Source organism: Numida meleagris, chromosome 6 (genome assembly GCF_002078875.1).
Source record: "Numida meleagris isolate 19003 breed g44 Domestic line chromosome 6, NumMel1.0, whole genome shotgun sequence".
Taxonomy (NCBI): domain Eukaryota; kingdom Metazoa; phylum Chordata; class Aves; order Galliformes; family Numididae; genus Numida; species Numida meleagris.
In genome coordinates, this window is record NC_034414.1 from 22,034,865 (window position 1) to 22,055,454 (window position 20,590).

A 20,590-nucleotide genomic window follows, 5' to 3' on the forward strand; every position below is an offset into this window, starting at 1 on the left:
TACTAAGGCAGAAGACCACATCTTCACAGGATAAATTATCAGCTTCTTGCTGTTAAACCTTTCTTTCAGCAGTAAACTTTCTAATGCAATGTAACTTCCTCTAATGTTTGAGAATGTGTATCCTGTCACAAGATAGTAAGTATGTGAGAAACAAATGGCAAGTGTGTTGTTTCTGTTTGCAGTATCTCAGTATGCTAATTGCATTGGGAGTGTGAAATAAACGTGTGCTCTGAAAAATGAGTGGGGCTAAACAGTTGAGGGGGTGCTGGCTTAGTGCTTAAGCAAGGAGCTGAATTGGTTTGAGAGCCGTTATGTCATAGGGGGAATGTGGTTTTCAGGCTTGCAGGCCAGACTTCATTTGGAAATTGGCATTATCAGAGGAAGGGGGAGAGTAAGTTACATACATGTACATGCCTTGGTGTCTGTGCTATTCTTTGCCTTCATCACCTTATTGATGTTCTACACTGAGCGTTAAATACAAAAGGACGACAAACCTTCAAGATCAAGGTTTTTAATCATTACTGTATTTGAGAGTCTTGTAATTTGCTTAAAACTTCAAAAAACATAAATACTCTATGTTGAACTGAGATCTGGTGTCAGGTGCCTCTCAGTGGAAGAGAAGGGTAAACTGCACCAAGTTGTGAACACCTGGCAAGACAAGGGAACAACTCTAAGCAATGCCGGAGAAGTCTGAAATAGAGTTTTGAGGAAAAACAAACAGCAAGCTATGCAAAACTGAAAGGAGGAGGGGCAGCTAGTCTAGCTGAAAAAGGAGAAAGGTTCTTTTGTAGGCCTTTGCATAGAATGGTTGTATTTGTTGTGCATTGGAAAGGATAATGGCAAGCAGAACATAATTCTGAGGGAAGTGGCAACACTGGCTTTCAAGAAGAGATGTTTGTGTGTGTGTGTATACCTTACCTCTGGTCAGAGGGTTACTTTTACATTTATATTCAAAGTCCTAGTGGAAGTGGGAGCTGATGACTTAGCCAAGAAGATAATGCAAGTTTGTAGCAGAGAAGTACCCTTGCCAATACTTGGAAGAGAAATAAGTGTACTGTGAAGGTGGTCATGAGTATCATTGAAATGGTCCTGAGGGAGAAATTAGATGCTGCAGTTTCCCACCTTGCTGACTTTGAACCTAAGAGCATGATACACAGCTGAATGGGACAAGGGAAATGTGGCTGTGACAAATACATTCCAGCAATGGTGAAGGAAGCACTTTGGATTTTTCTTCTGAGTACAAGCAACACAGTGAAATTTAGGAAAACCAAGAATTGTGTTTCGGTGTTGTGGTTTTTTTTTTTGTTTTGTTTTTTTTTTAGATTTGGGGTTGAGACAAATACAGATTCCACATCAAAGCAGAAAGGTTGGGGAAATGCTCAGTTGGGGAGCTTTATTTGGAAACTGGACCCTGAAAGTTTTATATTAAATTCGTAGTTCCCTTTGTATATCCTGTGCCCCTTTTTGCATACTGACTTTGCCACATGGATTATTGCAATATTTTCTGTAGAACTGACGTAAGTTTTACCCCAAACCGAACAAGAATGGTTTATGTTTGCAAAAACTGGCAGGTGTGAGCTGCATTAAGAAATTATTTTTGAGAGAGTTGCATTATAAGAACTTAATAGTAGATGCTGATAATAGCTTTCACGATCAATTTAACTAATAATGCAGGAGTACTCTGGTTCTTCTGGAGTAAGATCTGCGTGTGAGAGGTGTATAGGCACAATGTCAGATAGCTGTTTGTGAGGTAGCTGGGTGTTTGAGTCCTCTGTCTGGGTACTGAGTTAACTTACGGTAGCAATTACGGGGGTTTTTTTGGGCTTGTGTGGGTGTGTCACAGGGAATTGCCTATCTTTATTAAAGTTAGGTTGTTTTCACCCCAGATTCATGAATGAATTCTGAAGGAGGCTTCTCAGCTGTGTAACAAAGTAAAAATTTTGTCCGAGTTCCCTAGCTTCATCCTTTGTTGTACTTGCATAGCTTCACTGCAGTTCATTATACCTTTCTGAAGTGGAAAGAGTGACTTGCAGGCGTAGCATCTTACTATAGAATGATTTGTCACTGAACATAGAACAGTGGTATTAGGTTTCTGGCTTTGTATGGCAATGACGTGGCGCGTAAGATGTGAAAGATGCTTTGGAACATTTACGTCAGTTTTACCTCCTGTTTGTAGCAGTCTAAAGTGAATATCACCTGAAAGATGTTTTAAACTTTACAAGCTGTAGTTCTTCCCTAAGCTCTTCTCCTTTGCTGTTGCTTGGATCAGAGTGAGAAAAGACTGCAGTTTAGTGATAACTAAGAATGGGAGAATTTATTTTTTTCTGAAGAAATAACACTGGAAATGTGTCGTTATAACTTGTATTTGTTGGCCCTCTAATAGGAGTTTAGAAGTAGCACCAGAAAGGAAATCTAGTCATATGGCTGTGTACCTTTGCATCTGAAAACAGGAGCTTCTGCTCCTTTAAACTAAAGTGATGATCCTTTTTTTCATTTTTTTCCTCAAAAATTAGAAGGCGGAAAATATCTGGAAATAAAGAATGGACAGCACAATCAGTACTTGCCAGACATGTAATAAATGCATTTGCAGATATGTGGACATCAGGAATTGGTAGCCACCTTTAAAAGAACAATGATCTGGCTCTATTAAATCTCTTCCTTAAGTTAGCTGCTTGTAATGAGCTTCCTGGAATTTATGAGGTAGGGGTCTGTGTGTGAAACAAGTTGACTTAAGAAGACAAGGGCCATATTATTTTACCAATCTATGCAAACCATAAAGTACTGACAACTTCTGACACTAAGAAGTCTGTCTTGAGCAAATATTTTTGACACACGCGTGCACATGCATTCTCACTCTGCTCTAATTCAGGCTTTCAGAAAGAAATAAGAAATTTGTTTGGATGAGCAGGCGGTTTTTCTATAGCTTGTCTGGCTACTCTGTCTGAAATTACTCTAGCCCTCGGACTCTTGGAGCTTTCATGAGTTCAACTACAGCACTCGTATTTCTGTAAAAATTAGCATTTTATTCAGAAAAACAATTATCTGAAGAAAGCTGAGGTGAGTTCAGTATCCAGCAGCCAAAGGCAATCTTCTTAGGATAGTTCCCAACCTCTCCTTTAGTTTTCCTACCACTTTCTTCTTTCTTTATTAGATTGCTTTCAGAGAAAGAAGTATTCCCATAGAGTTCTCCTGTGTCCTACACATGAATTCCCATGGACTCAGACTTGCAATGCTTTGGTATTTATTAAATTGACACCATTACAGAGCTGTATATCAGATCAAGTAAATCAGATCAAGTAAAAATTTGGATTCTTTATCTGGGACACGTATTCAATTCTGTATCTACTTGTTGTTGAACTGCCTGTTTTGGAATGGCATGTCTGAAGTTATAGCTGATGAAGACAGGGATGTTAACCAGTTTGGCTCTTTTGGATAAAGATCATGCTAGCAATTATTGGACACAATCGTTAGTGGTAAAAATTCATATTTTGCTAAAGGTTGTTTTTTTTTTTTTTTTGAATTAATGCTGGAGCCATTTTATGTGTGTACAATGCAGAAATTTGCCAGATAATCTGAAAATGCCTACGGAATGCTTTGCCAGCATTTTTACAGTAGTGCTCTTGCATTACTGGAACAGCCTTAGCGTGTATTTGGCTGGGTGAGGTGAGACTGACTCAAAGAGCTGCCTTCTGTTACTTAATTCTTTTTTTAAAAAAGAAACAACACAGTATTTTTATTGCACAAAGATACTGAATATTCATGTATCTCTTTTGACATGTTGCGAGATGTAAGTACAGACAGGAAAAACAGTTTTGCCTTTTTTGACAGATTTTTGAAGTTCTCTCTAAGTGCTCATTTTAATGGAAACAAATGGAGGTGATGTTGAGTATGAAATCTAGTTTTGCCATCCATGTTTTTTGAGGGTGGGGATTTGCTAGGCCATCCAGCTGAACTTTGGATACAGATGGTGTAACACAAAGCTGCAGGGGAGAACTGTTGTGATTTCCACTTGTGTTGTGTACTTAGTGTAATGTCTCAGCAGTCATTGCCTTTGTCATTTCTTAATTTGTATCAGACATTAATCATTGTGGCTTTTTTTTGGTCTCTCTCATTCAGGCATCGATAGTGACCAGAAGTTTTGTAATATGCAAGTTAGAGCTGTTTGGTGGCTTGCAGTTGGAATGCAGACCCTGAATGCATTTGTGGGGACTTAAGACTAAAAGTTTCAAACATGGTCCCCTCTGCATTACAGCAGGAGCTGCTGTACTAATTTTTCAAACTATTTTTGTGTTGCCTGAGGGGAGGCAATTGCAATTCACATCCACATGTCAATCTATGAAGACCGTATGCAGCATTATCTTACTCTGACAGGCAAGAAGCAGTATGCTGCTTTTTGCCAAGAGATCTGTGGTAGTGATCATAAAGCTTGTACCAGATAAAAGATCTGCCATTCTTGAGCTAGTCTTAAAATCAGCCGGAATCATTCATTATCCTTTAATATTAAAAAGGGTATTTTCACATTTCTTTTGAAGTATTAGTGTGTGAGAAAGCTCATGTGTAGTTAGAGTTCATTTTGAAGTTGTATTGGACCTGGTTAGCTTGGTGATGTTTACCACCTCAGGAAAAACTTAGTTTGACTTCTACAGCAATGCTGGGAGTTGCATGTGTCAACAGCCTACACTATGACTGTAAGGTCTGCTCAACCCCTGCGTGTACAGTGCCCTGTCATAGCTGTCATGCACTGTGTCTGATAGTCTGATGGTTCACAATTAAAAAATAAAATCAAAATAAAAACCGAAACCCAATTCTACCATTTGTTCTCAAGAACTTGTTTGGAAAATATTTTTAAAGAAGTGAAAAGTGATAATTTCTATTTCTGATCTGTCTTTGGTGTCAGTCATGATGCTTACAAGCAGGGTTGTTTGGGAGCAGGGTAGTATTTGGCAGAAACTGAACTTTGACTATATTATTTCTTACAGGCAGCAGTTTTGGATTCAGTTCATAGTTAGGGATGTTAACAATTAGTATTAGAAGAACTAGTTGTTTCATGTAAATTGAAAATTCATCAAAGTTTGGGTCAGTGCTTTGTTTCCCTTGCCAGAGCTGCAGGGTCTGCTGTTGGCAAGCTTGTTTTAGGATTCCAGCTCTGAAGGATCTTTCAACTGGGTTATAGATGGATCGCTTGTGGCTGTGATGAAGGCAGAGTCTCCACAGCAGTGGGGAAGTTTGCCTGGCTGCTTCCCTCAGTGCAGGGGATGTTTTCTCAGTGAGGACACCTTTGTAATCAGCAAAGTAAGGTTCTAGGCTCTTAAATGCTTTCAATATGCAACATAATATTTATAGCAAGCTGCTGAAAAACTAGGGCTATTCAAAACTTGATACTGAAGCAGTGCCCTATGAGCTCATTTTCTGTGTGCTTCTTACAGTAATACTCTTACACAAAGGCAGCAAAATAAACTTTTTTGCCTGCCTTCTAGCAGTGATGATTCTTACTATGTTAACGCTGGTAGGCTTTAATATTGTTTATTCTAAAATAAAGGAAATATATTGGAGCAGTGAGTTGTATTGGCATGGTTACCAGAGCTAGAATACTCCTCTTCAATGCTTTTGTCCAGTGCTCTTGCTGCTCCACAACTTTTTAATTTAAAATCAGCAATTTTATAAGACTTGCTAAAATGCATTAGATTTTGTCCGAGTCTTGGCATAGATGGTAAATCTAGTCAATCGTAAGAAATATAGATGTCTTTTCTGGGGAGAGAAAGATCATACACATATCATAGTACTCTGGTGATTCTGTCTTCTTTAGAAGCCATGGATGCTGCAGGGTGGTGGAGGCATTTTTATTTACTCTTATTGTGCTTATTGTACTTATGCTACTAGCTGGCTTGGTTCACCAGTTTCAGTACACACACTGCTTGACAGAGCCAAGTTATCCAGGTAGAATAAAAATAAACTGCCTACGCAAAGTATGGTCTCTGCTTCCCCGAGCTGTGGCTGGGGTGGAGGGGGTGGCAGCTGCTTCTGGGAGGAAGGGAGGCTTCCCTGTTGCTGGCGGTCTGGTGCCTGCATTCTCAGCCATCACGAATGTTTTCTTTTCGCAGATGACACGATTGGTGCTGCCCGGCATGCTGGAAAGGTGAGTCACACTACCACTATCCAGACAAAGTCATCATTATTTATAGGGGAGAATCCTTTCTTGAAAAATTCATTACTGTGACTAATCAGCCTGGTCTCCATGTTTTAATGGCAGAGTAATGCTGGGTGAGTCACGCTGATGGTGCATGAATCATCAGACGGTGGAAGCCTTTTCCACTCGATTCCCTTTTTATTTTTCCTCTCCCTTCTCCACTGTTGTGGTGATTCCTTTTAGAACAGAATTAAAAAGCCCGTCTGACTCATCAGCACTAACTCAACAACCTGCTATTCTGAGGGGGTGGTTACAGTTCCTGGGAATAACCTTCTTAAGGCTATTTCTCTAAGTCATTGTAAGTAAAATGGATGCAAAGAGTATGTTCTCATTATACAGTACGAGGTATATTGAGGAAAGTCTGTGATCATTTGGTAAAGTAGAATCGGAGACCAGCTCTTTAAGAAAGGAGTTAATGCACACCACTGTCATTGTGGAAGACGTGTACTGACTTCCTAGGCAGCTCCCGGGTGAAACTAAAGGCACCCAGGTTTGGTGCACTCCCTCCAGGCTGTCCTCTAGCTGGTGTTGACTGTTGCAGGATGCTTGCTGTCTGCTGCAGCGCTAACCCTCGCTCGCTGGGGATTGCTTTAGAGCTGAGCTGCACTCCATAAAAAAAAAAAAAAAAAGGCTGGAGCAGTGGGCCCAGGAAAATCTCGTGAGGTTCAACAAATCCAAATGTAAGATCTTGTGCCTGGGTCGAGACAACCCTTACTACTGATACAAGCTGGGGGATGAAAGGATTGAGCATAGCCCTGCCGAAAAAGACCGGGAGGTACTGGTGGATGGGAAGCTGGGTATGAGCCAGCAACGTGCCCTCGCAGCCCGGAAAGCCGACTGTATCCTGGGCTGCACCAAAAGAAGTGTGGTTAGCAGGTCGAGGGAGGTGATCCTGCCCCTCTGCTCTGTGCTGGTGAGACCTCATGTGGAGTACTGCATCCAGATGGGGAGTCTTCAGTACAGGAGAGACATAGACCTGCTGGAGCGTGTCCAGAGGAGGGCCACAAAAATGATCCAAGGGATGGAACACCTCTCCTACGAGGACAGGAGAGTGCTGGGGCTCTTCAGCCTGGGGAAGAGAAGGCTGCAAGTTGAGCTGATATCAGCCTTTCAGTATCTAAAGGGGAGCTACAAGAAAGGAGACAATCTCTTTAGCAGGGTCTGTGGTGATAGAACGAGGGGAAATGGCTTAAAGCTTCAAGAGGGTAGGTTGGATATAAGGAAAGTGTCTTCTGCAGTGAGGGTGGTGAGGCACTGGAACAGGTTGCCCAGAGATGTAATTGATGCCCCGACCCTGGAGACTTTCAAGGCGAGGCTGGATAAGGCCCTGGGCAACCTGATGTAGCTGTGAATGTTTCTGTTCATCACAGGGGAGTTGCACTAGATGACTTTTAAAGGTCCCTTCCAGCTCTAAGGATTCTATGATTCTACGATAATATTGAGGAGGGCTTACATAGAACTGCGCATGACAGTCACTGTGGTATTGCATCTGGGTGAATACTGTGATAGGAGCATATGTATAGGGCAAACCTCAAATTATGACCAATTAAGGAAAAAAAAAAGTTTTGTATCATCCCACTATCTGGAAGTGGGATTCACTGCAGATTGGGGTTCAATTATGCTAGTGTTGCACAGATGGAGAGCAAGTATTTCGCATCTAAAATTTTCTTTATGGATACAAACTGTCAGAGCTAGTTGCCAGTCTGGGAGTTGGTACCTAGCACATCAGGTTGCTGGCTAGCTTAGACTTGTTAGTTGAGACAATCTGGAGATAAGAGTGGAAGTAGAAGAAGGGGGTTTATTTCATGTGAAGAAACTTGATTTAGAAAAGAAAACCCCAGAATCTGGGAGAGCTGGTTATTGATATTTCCCAATGAAGCTGGGGCTGAAGTTGAAGGTTGCACTGCAGTGGTGATAGTTGGGCTTCAGAAGTCGAATGTTACACCTTGCTGAGATCCTGTTGATGGCAGATAATGGCACATGGCTTTTGTGAAAGCACTGTCCTTCTGAAGATGCCGACATGACCAAAGCCATCCTGCTTTCTAGGGATTAAAAGTACTGTCAATATGAGTTTTTGGAACTTTGGAGCTCTAACAGCTCCAAACAGCTTATTGCCTCAGTTTCTTCTTTGTCTAAAGAAACATTGTAGTTATCCATTTCACTGAGTTTGATCTCTTCCACTTCACAGAACAGAATGATGTGTATACTGTCTGCAGAATGTCCTGTTTTTCTGTTAGATATTACAGCAGCAGAGGTGGTTTGAGTGAAAGTAGGTTTGCTTCTGACTATCCTTGAGCAAACGGTCATGTTTCTTTGCCTCACATTTCCTAACTGCTGGCTCACCTCAGGAAGGAATCCTAAGGACAGCAGTTTGGAAAGAAAGGGTTAACAGTGATCAAAAAAAAAGAAGGGTTCACATATCTGGAACGCTTCCTCTTATGTGGAGCCACTTTACGTGGTAGATCAGTTTAAGTCAAGGCTATGATTTCTGTCCCATTGCAGCTCCCCATGTGTTTGAGGAGGACAGGGTGCTGAGCACACAGGGTAACGTGGTGCACCACAGCTTCTTGCACCTACACTGTATGCTTTGATGTACCTGAGAGTTGGCTTGATAGTGTTACAAGACAGATGCAGAAGTAGAGCTAAGCAGACATGCTTTACATCGAGGTCTGTGAGCAGAGAACTCGGCTACGTCTTGGTACGTTCCTTGCTTCATGTTTTTGATGAGCACCACAGCATCAGATGAATGCTGTTTCTGGTAATGGCGTTTAGACACTTCTGTGGCTCCTGTCCTGTGCTCTGGACTCTTACAGTGACCATTCATAATCTGCAGCTTCCTATTCCACTTAAATGAGCGGTTCCTCTGTCAACTGTCATGCATCCGTCTAGGTGAGAGACTTTGCAGAATGGAACATCGAGCCTCGATGTCTTTGGGCACACAGCAATGAACTCAGCTGACTGTTTCTAGACAAACACCCAACTCTGGTGTTTACTGCTGGGGAAGTAGCAAGTGTCTAATGACATTAGGGAGGAAGCGCTCCTTCCATGGCGTGCAGCTGGAGTGAGCACTGGTTGCCGCGGCAACGGGATGGCTAAATATAGCTGCAGCTGCGGGCTGTGGTGAGCGGGGTGGGCTGGGTGCGGCCTGCTGCCCTCAGGGTCCTCTCTACAGCGCTGCTGCTGCTCTGGGTTGGGAGTAATGAGAAGCGTTTCCCTTGGGTGCCCTTGCACCCCTCCATGCATGCTTCTTGGTTTTACAGGAGTGTCTTGTTGTCCCTAGAAATGCTTAACCCTCATGAAGTCCTGTCAAGCTTCGTCCTCTGTTACATGTTGTGGCGGTGACTCCTCCAGTCTGAGTGTGGGGAGAGCACTGCCTTCATTAGATCTAGATTTCACAGTCTTTCACTTCACATCATCTTCCTTTTTGTATTGTGGGAGGATAAATCAAGATCTTGATCTTTGTTATTCATTAGTCTTTATACTCTTATCGTGGCTCTTCTTAATAGTCTCTCAAATATCTAAATTGAACCCTTTCACCTCGTCCATCTATCAGGGCTTTTTTCCCTCCTTTTCTCCTTTGTCAAACTGTCAGGTTCTTCTGTCCTCTGTTGGGAGGGACAGAGTAGCGTTCTGCAGACACCAGGGCAGGACTTGGGTGTGATGGACATGTCCCTGCTGTTCCCTGCCTGCCTCCCCTTGGGCTGCTCTTGGTGATGGCTGCACAAAAGAGAGCTAAGTCCTTGGTGACTATAGTCAAGTTCTTCAAGGAAATGGAGAATTCTGCAAAGGATGCGATTAATTCACATTATTTTCTTTAGTATGTGCTGTTGGTTTTGTTAATATTGATTTTTTTCATCAGTCGTTCTGTAGTCTGCTCACATAGCCATCTTAGCTTTATAAGAAGTTCCTTGTGTTATTCTCCAATCCGGTAATCTCTTAAAAATTGCACGAATACTCATTTCACTGCTAATCCTCATCTGAGCTCCTGGATAAATATCACAAGCACCACCTGTCTTGATATGAAAAACCTCTAGCATCCACTGGTAACCTTCTGCTGTTGAGAAAATTCATAATGAATTCGTAGCCTTATTTTCTTCATACCGCTTGTTTGGATCCATTTTACTGCTTTATTTGACCAACAGAACCTTGCCAGTAAGTCCTGAAAAGTACAAGAACTTCGGCAAAAGTGTTTGAAGACCTCAGTGACTGTGAAATGATTATTTTCTGTCATGTCGACTGTCTCATTTTTAGAATTAATTCCCACTTGTATCATGGCAGAGGCCATGAATCTATTGTCACAATTCTCAAAGAATCATAGAATTTTATTTTTTTAATAGTTGCTTTAACTTAGCTGTTTGTTTTTAAGATGGTTTCTGAATTCATTGTGGCAGCAGTAGCATAGCCTATGCGTAGGTGAGCAAATGTGATAAGAAACTTGTGAATCTACAGCAGCTGAGCTGTGTGATGACCTGCATGTATGTTCTTTCTCCTCACAACACACAGAAAACCTGTGCTGTGTTCAGGTAAACTGGCTTAGGTTTGCTGTAGGGTAGGAAGAAGCAGAGGCAGCTTCCACTGTATTGGACAGTCAGCTACCATCCTCTAATAGCTTACTTGCCCTAAATGTTTAAATTAGTTCTGATTTCTACTGAGCACTAAATAACAGGTCTGCTTTTGTATGTAAAACTGGACACAGAAATGAACATGTTCAAAATAGTGGATTGGGAAATCCAGGAGTCCTAGTGTCTGTCCTAGCGGCACATGCTTTAGAAATGCTTGACAGAGCTGATGGTAGCTAGTTTCAGGTACTCTTAACTAAATATTATAGTGGAATACCTGAAGCATTACTGTAATATGGCTCTAAAACAACTCTTATGTAGTCGTCCACTGCATATCTTCTCTATATTAAAGCACTGCTGTATTTAAGTAGTAGATTCAAATGCTTGCTGTCTTAAAGATGCATCGTGGAGGTAACACTTGGAAGATATGTAGGGTTATGACAAAAGGAATTATCGAAGTGTAATTCACATAACAAACTTGTCATTTCTGCCACCTTAACCCAAGGTTTAAAAGTTGCCTTTTGAATTTGTGCCAACTTCATTTGATTGATTTTTTGCATAGTTGAGCTCAATATATGTATACTGGAGCTGGATTCTCTTGCTGTATTGACCTTGGAGTTATTTCTGATTTATACCAGGTACTCCAATACTTACATTGTGCTTGAAGGCATATTATTAAATTTCAGTTTAGAATTTGATTGAAGTTTTTAAATACATCTTAATTATCTCAATTGCATCCTAAAGATTTTCTTACGGCTTGCAGTAATTTTCTGAAACATGAAAGGTTTTTTTTGTTGTTATTGCTTATTTCATCGAAATTTATCTTCACTTTCAGATCAAAAGGGGTAATCTTGAACATCTCATCAGCTGCTGGGATGTATCCAACTCCATTGCTGACTCTTTACTCTGCAACCAAGGTAAATGTTCTTTTGCACGCTGGAATCAAGTGTCAAATGTGTGCCAGCTCCACAGGAATAAATGTTTTGGTGTCCATCTAGTGGTGTTTTCAAGAACTAAAAGCTCTAACTTAAAATTTTCAAATAGCGGAAAATGGAAGGTAAAGATAAAAATGAATGCAAGGGTTTGCTGGTGTGGAAACTACTATTTTATATATTATATCACACACTCAATTTTATATACTGGATCACACAATACAAAGGGTTCTACTGTACTGAACTGTCTTAATATGAGGTTGAGGAAGGACACTGACAAAGTTTAATACAACTTCTTACTTTGAGACTTTGAAACTCTTTTTTCCCTAGTCTTGTAGAAGATAGATACATATGGTAGGGATGTATGTGCATATATAGTTCAGCAGGATTTTTCTGGTACTCGCAGGAAGTGAAGATTTTTCCTCCTTTTTGATTAGTTGCATTAAGTTTACCATTTCAGTTAAGAGAAAAGATAGAGCTCTAGTGTGTTCCCAGTACCAAATACTTATCTTCTCTTGAGCTGCTGGCCATATGTCCTGCTAATGTAGCCTAGTATGTGGTTTGATTGTCTTGCAGTGGGTGGATTATTGGCTTACCTTCTCCCTGGCAGCCACCATAAACTCCAGGTTCTTTGCAGCAGCAGTGGTACTTAGCCAACATTAAGACATGGGATTATCCTACTTGGTATGCAGAACTTTACACTTCACTCTGTGCCAGTCAAGAAATCTCATGAAGTTTAACAATCATCAAGTTGAACAGGGTCCCTCTGGACTGAAGCTCTGTTGTGTCAGCCACTCCATCTAATTTTGTCATCTGCAAATGTGCTGAGGGTGTACTATGCACCATCATCTAGGTTGCTGATGGCAGATATTGAAGAATATAGGCCTTGGTATTGATCTATGGGGGTTCTCTGCTTGTTACTAGCCAGATGTCAAGCCATTAATCATGGCCCTTTGAGCCAGGTGGTCCAGACAATTTTTTATCTATCCAGCAGTTTGTTCTTTCAGCACATATCTGCTCAACTTCCAAATGAGAATGCTGAAGAAGATGATATCAAATATATGCTCTTTAGACATACAGTATATTGCTACTCTAAACCTACATTTCATGTTAAATTTACTGCTCCGGTTTCTCATTGTGTCAGCTGGGACAGTTTTGTCTTTCTGCAGCCAGCGTTAAATTTTTTTCCCAAGGTATGTGTATGGGCTTCTGAAATGTTCTACTAAAAGGTCTCCTGTTAACACCCCAAAGGTTCACAGTATGGAACTAAAGTATACATAATAAATCTAAACACAAGAGATATTTTTGACATGATATTCAAGCATGATAGTTTTTTTAGATATACCTGACAATTACCTTCAATACTTAAAGAATTTCAGAGTTTAAGCAGAACCTTGATGGAATGTAGGTGCTTGCAGTCAGTGTTGTTCATGTCAGGACAGACCTATGTTTCCTTTAAACTCTCTGCCAAATTTTCATGTATCAAGAGAAAAACTTGCACGTGCTATTTTATTTACACTGAAGAAATTTTAGTGTGAGTAAGGGATATTTAAGTTTAGACATTGTGAAAGCCTGAATTAGCTATAGCTGATAAAATTTGCTCTTGAAATAGCTATTTTCTGACAGCGCAGTTCTGCTTTAATGTGAAAGGTCACTTCTGTTGTGGCATTACCTTCAGCTTCATCAAATGATGCGAGCTTCTGATTTTAGAGATAATATACCTTAGGCTGCTTTGCCTAGTCTTTCTTTCAATTAGAATCTCAAATATTCCTCCCTTCCTCCTAAGAAACTCAATTACAGGCTAAGTAATCTGCCTATTCTCAGCACTGTTCATCTTCTACCATAGCAAGATTAGTAAGCATGAAAGTGACTCCACTAATGTAGCTATAGAAAGACTGTATCTGCAATTTCTAGGGTTTTTTTCCTCATCTATATAGAGGGGTTTTAAAGCATAGTATCCTCCAGGTCTAAGTCAATGGCTTTGTCTAATTGTCAGGAATATAAGCAGTCCAAGTCTTTAACCTTCATGTGGAGAATTTCCTATTAGATGCTTTAAAAGGAATCGTATTCCTGTTTTTTGACAGGCTTCCCTATCTACCTGCATTAATACCAATGCAAAGTGAAATATGATTTTTTTTTTCTACCATGCCTCAAGTATATGGATTTGTTACTAGATATCCAAGGAGAAGAAATTGGTCCTGGTGTGCTGTATTTATGTGCTTATTCATCGGGTTCTTATTTAGAGATCATTCTTAGGACTTTTAAAGTTATAGGCTGTTGGAGCACTTGAGCATCTGGAGGTAGAACAACCCAACTTGTACTGAAATGAATTCTTCAAGAAGGAAAAAAATCTAGTGTTTATTTAGAAACTGGACGTTGCTTGTTGCTTCTCATGTAAAACAAATGTTTTCTTTATTGCAAAGCTCTCATTGAGCAGTAGAGATGGCAGTCTCTTTGTACTGTCTCTCCATATTTGAAGCAATAACTGATTTCAGGAGTGTCATGTGGAAGCAGCTAGAACTTTGAATTATCAAAGTACTTTGTGATTAACAGAACATAGCTTATTTGTTTATTCTTAATAGATTATTGATATACTCTGTTGAGCAGTTATCACACATACATCTGACAATATTGTTTAGGGACTGCACCGAACTATTTGTGTGTATATACAAGCTTCTCATGTTGTTGCAGTAGCATTGCTAGTTCACTCTAATCCTTGCTGTTAGGCCTGATTTTCAGAGACTTGATGTTGAGTACTGTCTTTCATTAAGAACTTACACTGCCAGGGAAAAGGGAGAAAGAATAGTTGTGCAGAAGATAAGCTTATTTGGTTTAATGAGCCTACTTCTAGCTGGTACATGCAACTTGAAGATGAAGAATAAAAAGACCTATCAGCTACACAGCAAAATCTATTTTTCTTTCAGATCTTAGGAAAGTATAGAAATAGTCCAGCAGCGTGGGAGTGTTTCTTTGCTTTGTGCATTGGCTGAGTTCAGTAGGATGATCTTAATAGGGAAAACACTGGACACTGCAGACTTTAAGCACAGGTTTCAGGTAGAACTTACGTTAATCCACTAATGACATGGTCAGCAAAAGAAAATTGTAAAGCAGGTGCAATATTAGAGCTTTACTGCTATGGTCTGAAGCAAATGCTGCTATTTTTAATAGCCTTTTTTTCTCTAGAGCTGTTTCTTCCAAGTGGTCTTTTCCACCCTTAATGATTCTGTGATTCTTTAATACTTGAACTTATTTTGTATTTATTTTTGCTTCAGTTATGGGTAAAATAGTTTAGTTCCTTCAGTTGAGGGCACTGTTTATCCTACTTAGCCATATCATTTTTCTAAAACAAGAAATGTTAGTGGAACATAGTGTTTTGTTTCATTTGACTTGGGGAGAGAAGGTGGTTTAGAAGAAAGGGAGAGGGAATCTGTCCTGGTTTGAATTGCTGAGTAGCCTTGGATTATTAGGATGGTACTTTCTTATCGTGGTGTGAAGTGTACATCTTGGAGTAAGTGGTAAGGGAGGAAGAGAGCATATGGGCCTCTATTTATGGAGGTGGTTTATCAGATGTGACAGCAGGTTCGCATATCCACCTTTTAGCCTTTTTGCTTCCTTATTTAAATATTTAGTCTTGGAAAATCTAAGACTTCGAGAAGTTTGGAAGACGGTTTATGGTAGCGGACTTCAGAACTTGGAAAAAATATCATCATAGAGTACATTTCTTAAATATTAAAAGGCAAAAGGTGGAGTATTTAAACACGTTTTAAAAACCACGCACAGGAGAAATTTAAATCTCTCAAAAAAAAAAAGTCTAAGGAGATGACACACACAATGAATAATGTGAACTCAGTTTTATTTTCCTTTTTTAACTGGACTTTATGTAACGAATCTAGTTCATCTTCCTTCTAAATTAAAAAGGGTTTTATTTGTTTAGATCGAGTCGAATTTCTGTAAAAATGCTTCATAAGCATGAGGTTTCTATTTAGATGACATTGCTGTAATCTGCAAAGTTTCTTTGAAAGCCTAAGGTTTTTCACTTTGAAAACAGGAGCTATAAATAGTAAATCAAATATGCTTACATAAAGCTCCAAATGATAGCTTCCATTTTAATGCATAGCATACTGCATATTTCTCTTTTCTCTGTAGGCTTTTGTGGATTACTTCTCTCGAGGCCTCCATGCAGAATACAAGAGCAAGGGCATCATTGTGCAGGTGAGTAGCTTCTCATGTAAGTGTGGTTACCACAGCAACATTGGTGTCTTGGTAACAAAAGGAAATCAGCATATTCTTTTATTCATGAATGTGACACAGATTAGGGATGAGGATTTCCTTTGATCCTATTAGCAGTTTTCTTAAGTTACCCTGAAACAATGCATCATGAAATAACGAATATATATGCATATATATTTTACCTAAAGTTGGTAATCACACTTTAAAGTATAACGCATTCCGGAAAATTGTGTACAACTCTTTAAAATACACCTATTCAACTTAATTTTCTGGAATCTACTTTTGAACTGCATTTATACAGATATTGAATAAGTAACTGCTGCAAAGACTAAAGTAGTAGCAGTCCCTTCCCTACAGTGTCAGTGAACCAACTGCTAGTATAAGCATAGTAACAAGAACAAAAACCTTAGACTCCTTGTATGTAATAGGCTGATGTAGATTTTCATCAGTACTGGATTTCTGTGTTTCTAATGACTTTTGCATTTTGCTCCACTTGTTCATATTCCATGTGTTGTTTTAGTTTTTTCTTCATAGATACATAAGAGCAAACAAAGCTGAGAAACTGGCTTAATAGAGATTTTGCATTAATATTAGTGTTTGCTTCCCAAATACAGCTAGAGTTTCCAGGCTTGGTTATGGATCATAGCTGCTGAGTTCTTCATTACTAATTACATCTGTTGCTCCCAAGAGCAACAGTCAGCCTTGATAAAAGTGGTCTAAGATACCTGTACTGCAAAGGCAATTGTGAATCTTTTAATGTTCAGTTAGAGTTCGTACAAACAGTATTAGACCATGTCCATTCCTTTGTCTTTGCTTCCCTCCTATTCTGTACAGTGATTTTCAAAGCCACCCGACTCCAGAGGCGCTGTGAGGAGTAAGGAACAAAGATACCTGTCTAATTTGTGCAGTCATTAAGCATGGGAGTGCAGCTCTAGTGGCTGGTATTAAAACATAAGATTTTAAAACTCAAGCCTATATTACAGTTTGACTTGCTGGATTTTTTTCCTTTCTACCAAATTTATTGAAAAGAACTCATCGCTAGGGAATGTCCTGTCCCAATTCCTGAGAGGATTGTGTTAGATTGTTAAGAAAGAAAGTTACTGGGTGAGCTATTCCCATGCGGTCTCTGACCAATGGCAGCCATATTTAAACCTATATCGAACACCTTAAAGGGTGCTGTTTATTTTTGGGGCCTGTTAGCAAAGGAGAGAGAGAAAGGTAGCAAAAATTGTTCCCAAGAGCATTCTACCCACTGTTGTTATGGAACTTCTTGAGGACAGATGAGATGGTGTTAGTATTATGTGGGTAACAAGTTATAACTTGCTGTAGAGCTCTCAAAGTGTAACTTCTCAGAGTGCTTGACACTGCAGTAGCACCCTGGGTTGTTCCTTCAGCCAAATCAATTTTCTCTCATCAACAGAGGATGCATAAAAACCATGGCACTCTTCACAGGTACACATTCAGTTTACGCAGTGAGTTGTGTGCTCTCCATTCTTGAAACAGATTAAATTGGAGCTACTTATAGTGTGTTGTCTACTTGTTACCTTCTCTACTCAGAAGGCTTTCCAGGTCTTTCCTGCCTTCAGCCTCAGACCTTCCTGCAACAATAGCTGCAACTACTGCAACTTAGTGCAAGTTCTTTAGTGTTCTTACTTTTACTCTGTTGTATGTACTACTTTTCTGTCCTGAGTGATTCAATTTCTGTATTGCAGATTTATCTTCATGTAACACAGCTGTCCTTCCAGTTGTTTCTTCAGAGTCTCTTGAGACTGAAGGAACTGGTAGTGCTGGTTTGCTGTACTGACCTCCTTGTGAGAAGCCTCACATGGAACATCTGTAAGAACAATGCCTCATTTGTGAGAGAAGAATGTCCTCTTATGGCTTATGTAATAACCTGACAGAGCTCTAGGCAGCCTGGAAAGCATAGCTGCCCATTTGCTCATATGTATAGAGCAATTGCATATGGGTAAAATGAGCAATATACTTTATCTTTAAACAACAGCCTGCACAAAAGGAAGCTTATCAATGAAACTGATCTACTGAGTGTCTGTGTATCATGACTCTCTTCCATAAGCATTTCAGACAGGTGGAGCTCAAGTGGGATGGGTGACATTCTTAGCTGTCTTCCAGACTTGTACTTAACCAACATTTGACTCTCTGCATTGAGATATTAGCAGAGAGCATCTTTCTAGGATTCTTGTTGAATTTGGAGTCAGGAAGATGCCTTTTGATAATACTCTCTTGCTCAGTCATCTAAAATCTAAGACAAGATGCAGCACCTCTTGGTACTTCTTCTTCAAATGGTAGCAAGACCCGGCTTATCTAATTCTAGAACTCATTGCCCTCAACCCAGGTCTGGACATTCAGCTGAGTCTGTTTATTCTGAAGTACAAACATTGGGTAGCTATTAGTTTTGAGAACATCTCATTCTCCTAATAAGGCATACTCATTAAGATTTCTGTAAAATACTTGCTCCTAAGTAGAGCACGATTCTGCTTTGTATAAGGGAAAGGCCTGATTTGTCTGCATCTTTCATGTGCTCTGGGTATTTAATAGAATATTTCTCTTTTCTACATTAATAAGATCAGTAAGTCATCTAATAGGATTTATTTCCTGCTCAAACGTACCTATCAATACACAGCTTCATGACAATCAAGCTGGGTGTGATTTTCCCGTCCCACCCTTCCATGAGATCTGTGGGTTTTTTTCTTCAAGTGAGGATACATGCTACTTATAGGCGTGCTGAAACAAACTCAGGCAACATAAGAGGTTTCTGTGGAAGGTATGTCCGTCCTTGAAAAGTCTTCCAGAGCAGCCTCTAGGAGTTTGATTCAGATATTGTGTTTCATTAGGAAAAGTCTCTTATTAAGTTAGGATGTCTGATCTTTGTTTTCTTCTCAAGTAAAGGTGCTGATAGTTACCTCAGTGTGAGAGTATTTAGAGATGGGTGATTGGAGGAGAAGGAAGTGTTGTATCTTTGAGAACCGTTATACCTATGTGTGTTTGTAACCAGGTGGTATCATCCTCCAGAATTTTTTTGAAATAGTGTTGTCTCTTTAAGAGGAAAATGAATAAGGAGCATGTGCTGCTCATTTATGACTCAGCTTATTACAGAATATCAATGCATACTGAGAAGATGAAGGGAAAAAAGGCAACCAAAAAACTGCAGTAGGACATGCTGTGCTAAAGGTGGTATGAACACATAGTATGGGGACTTTCTAGCTTTGGATATAGAAAAGCTATGAAAACATTTTCAGTATTTTACATTATTAACATAAATGAAGATTAAATCTGGTTTTCTGTATCAACAAATATGCTTTCCTGCAGAAAACTTGATGGGTGATGGTAAGCTCTATTTCTGTAACTCGCTTGTTGGCTAAGGGTGCTGAATTCCAGATAGCATTGGTTTTTGTCCCTAAATGTAGGCAGTGTTTTGGCTTTCTGGGTTATGTGGGCCTGATGACCAATAGCTGTCACAGCTTGAATTTGATATGCTAATTTTATTGCAGTCTATGTCCTTGTCTTCTCATTCCTAAGCTACTATAAACCACTAATGAATATTGCAAGTGCGTTCCTGCGAAGATTAGCTGACGTATCTCCTTCAAGCCATTAGGAAAACTGCACTCACTTTGGACTGGTTGAAGTTCATCGCTCTGACCTTCAGAAATATAGTGCTTTTAATTTCAGACTTGCGCTTCCAGTTGGGCTCACCATATGAAAGGGTTAATTCTGTGTTTCTTTATGTCTGTTTGGAGGGGTATGGAACTGTAGCAGAAATGAGATGAGAAAGAATGGGGAAAACTTCAAGGACTTCTTCTGATAATCTTTGGGAAAAATCTCTGCTGGAAAAGTTTCTGCAGACTTTCTGAAATTTTCTTGGAGTGTCTGAAAACACTGCTTGGTTCTTTAACCCTTTATTTTACTCTTTAAATTCCTGTTAATATCAGCATTTTCCATCTAGATTTGTTTACTATGCATAGCAAAAGAGGAACAGTGAAAACTTTTACTACCGGCTTTCTTCTACCGTATTCACTGTACTGAAGTGTCAGGTACTGGTGGGGAAACGTGGGAATTCAAGTCTTTCTTTTTAAAAGTAAGGTGAAATAGAACTGTGTAAACAAGCTATTCTGACTGGGTTCTTTGCCCAGGTAGATGGGTTCCATCTGCCTGAATACAAAATAAATACTAAAGTACAAAATGCTTTAGACAGCAAAAGATTTACTTTTTAATCTGTAATGCTAGTTTCAGATAGAGCGTGTGAGCAGCTGAGATCATTGTGGGGAGAAGAATTAACTTATGCATTCAACAGATCTCTTCATAGCTGTTAAAATAATGCGCTGGTAACAGAAAGATGGGAAATGTAACATTTCTGACGTGTAGTTCCTATTTTCTAGGCAGTGTTTGTGAACAAATAAAATGTTGGAGTGTAATCCTATGCTTCTGTGCGCCAGGCAGTCTGGATCAGTAGCTAAACAGTAGTGCTACTGTATGCTTGTATTTTCAAGTATCCTCGCATGCAGTTGTTCACCCCTTCATGCTATCCAGTGGTTTAGTTGGGTAGTGCCGTTTACTTACCAAGTCTGTTTTGAGCAGAAGAGAGAAAATAAATGTTAACTATAACAATCATGCCACTCTCTGTGGGCACACTGGAGATGCAATTTGCTGGTCAGTAGGAAGTTTTC

The 20,590-nt window shown here is 39.8% G+C and overlaps 1 protein-coding gene across 1 annotated transcript in view; it reads left to right on the top strand.

Annotated features, from left to right (window-relative positions):
- Nucleotides 1-20,590, top strand: part of HSD17B12 (hydroxysteroid 17-beta dehydrogenase 12) — a 76,750-nt gene that overhangs the window by 52,197 nt on the left and 3,963 nt on the right. The window contains 3 exon segments of the mRNA XM_021403767.1: nt 6,102-6,136; nt 11,582-11,663; nt 15,825-15,890. Coding sequence (XP_021259442.1) covers nt 6,102-6,136; nt 11,582-11,663; nt 15,825-15,890 — 183 coding nt within the window.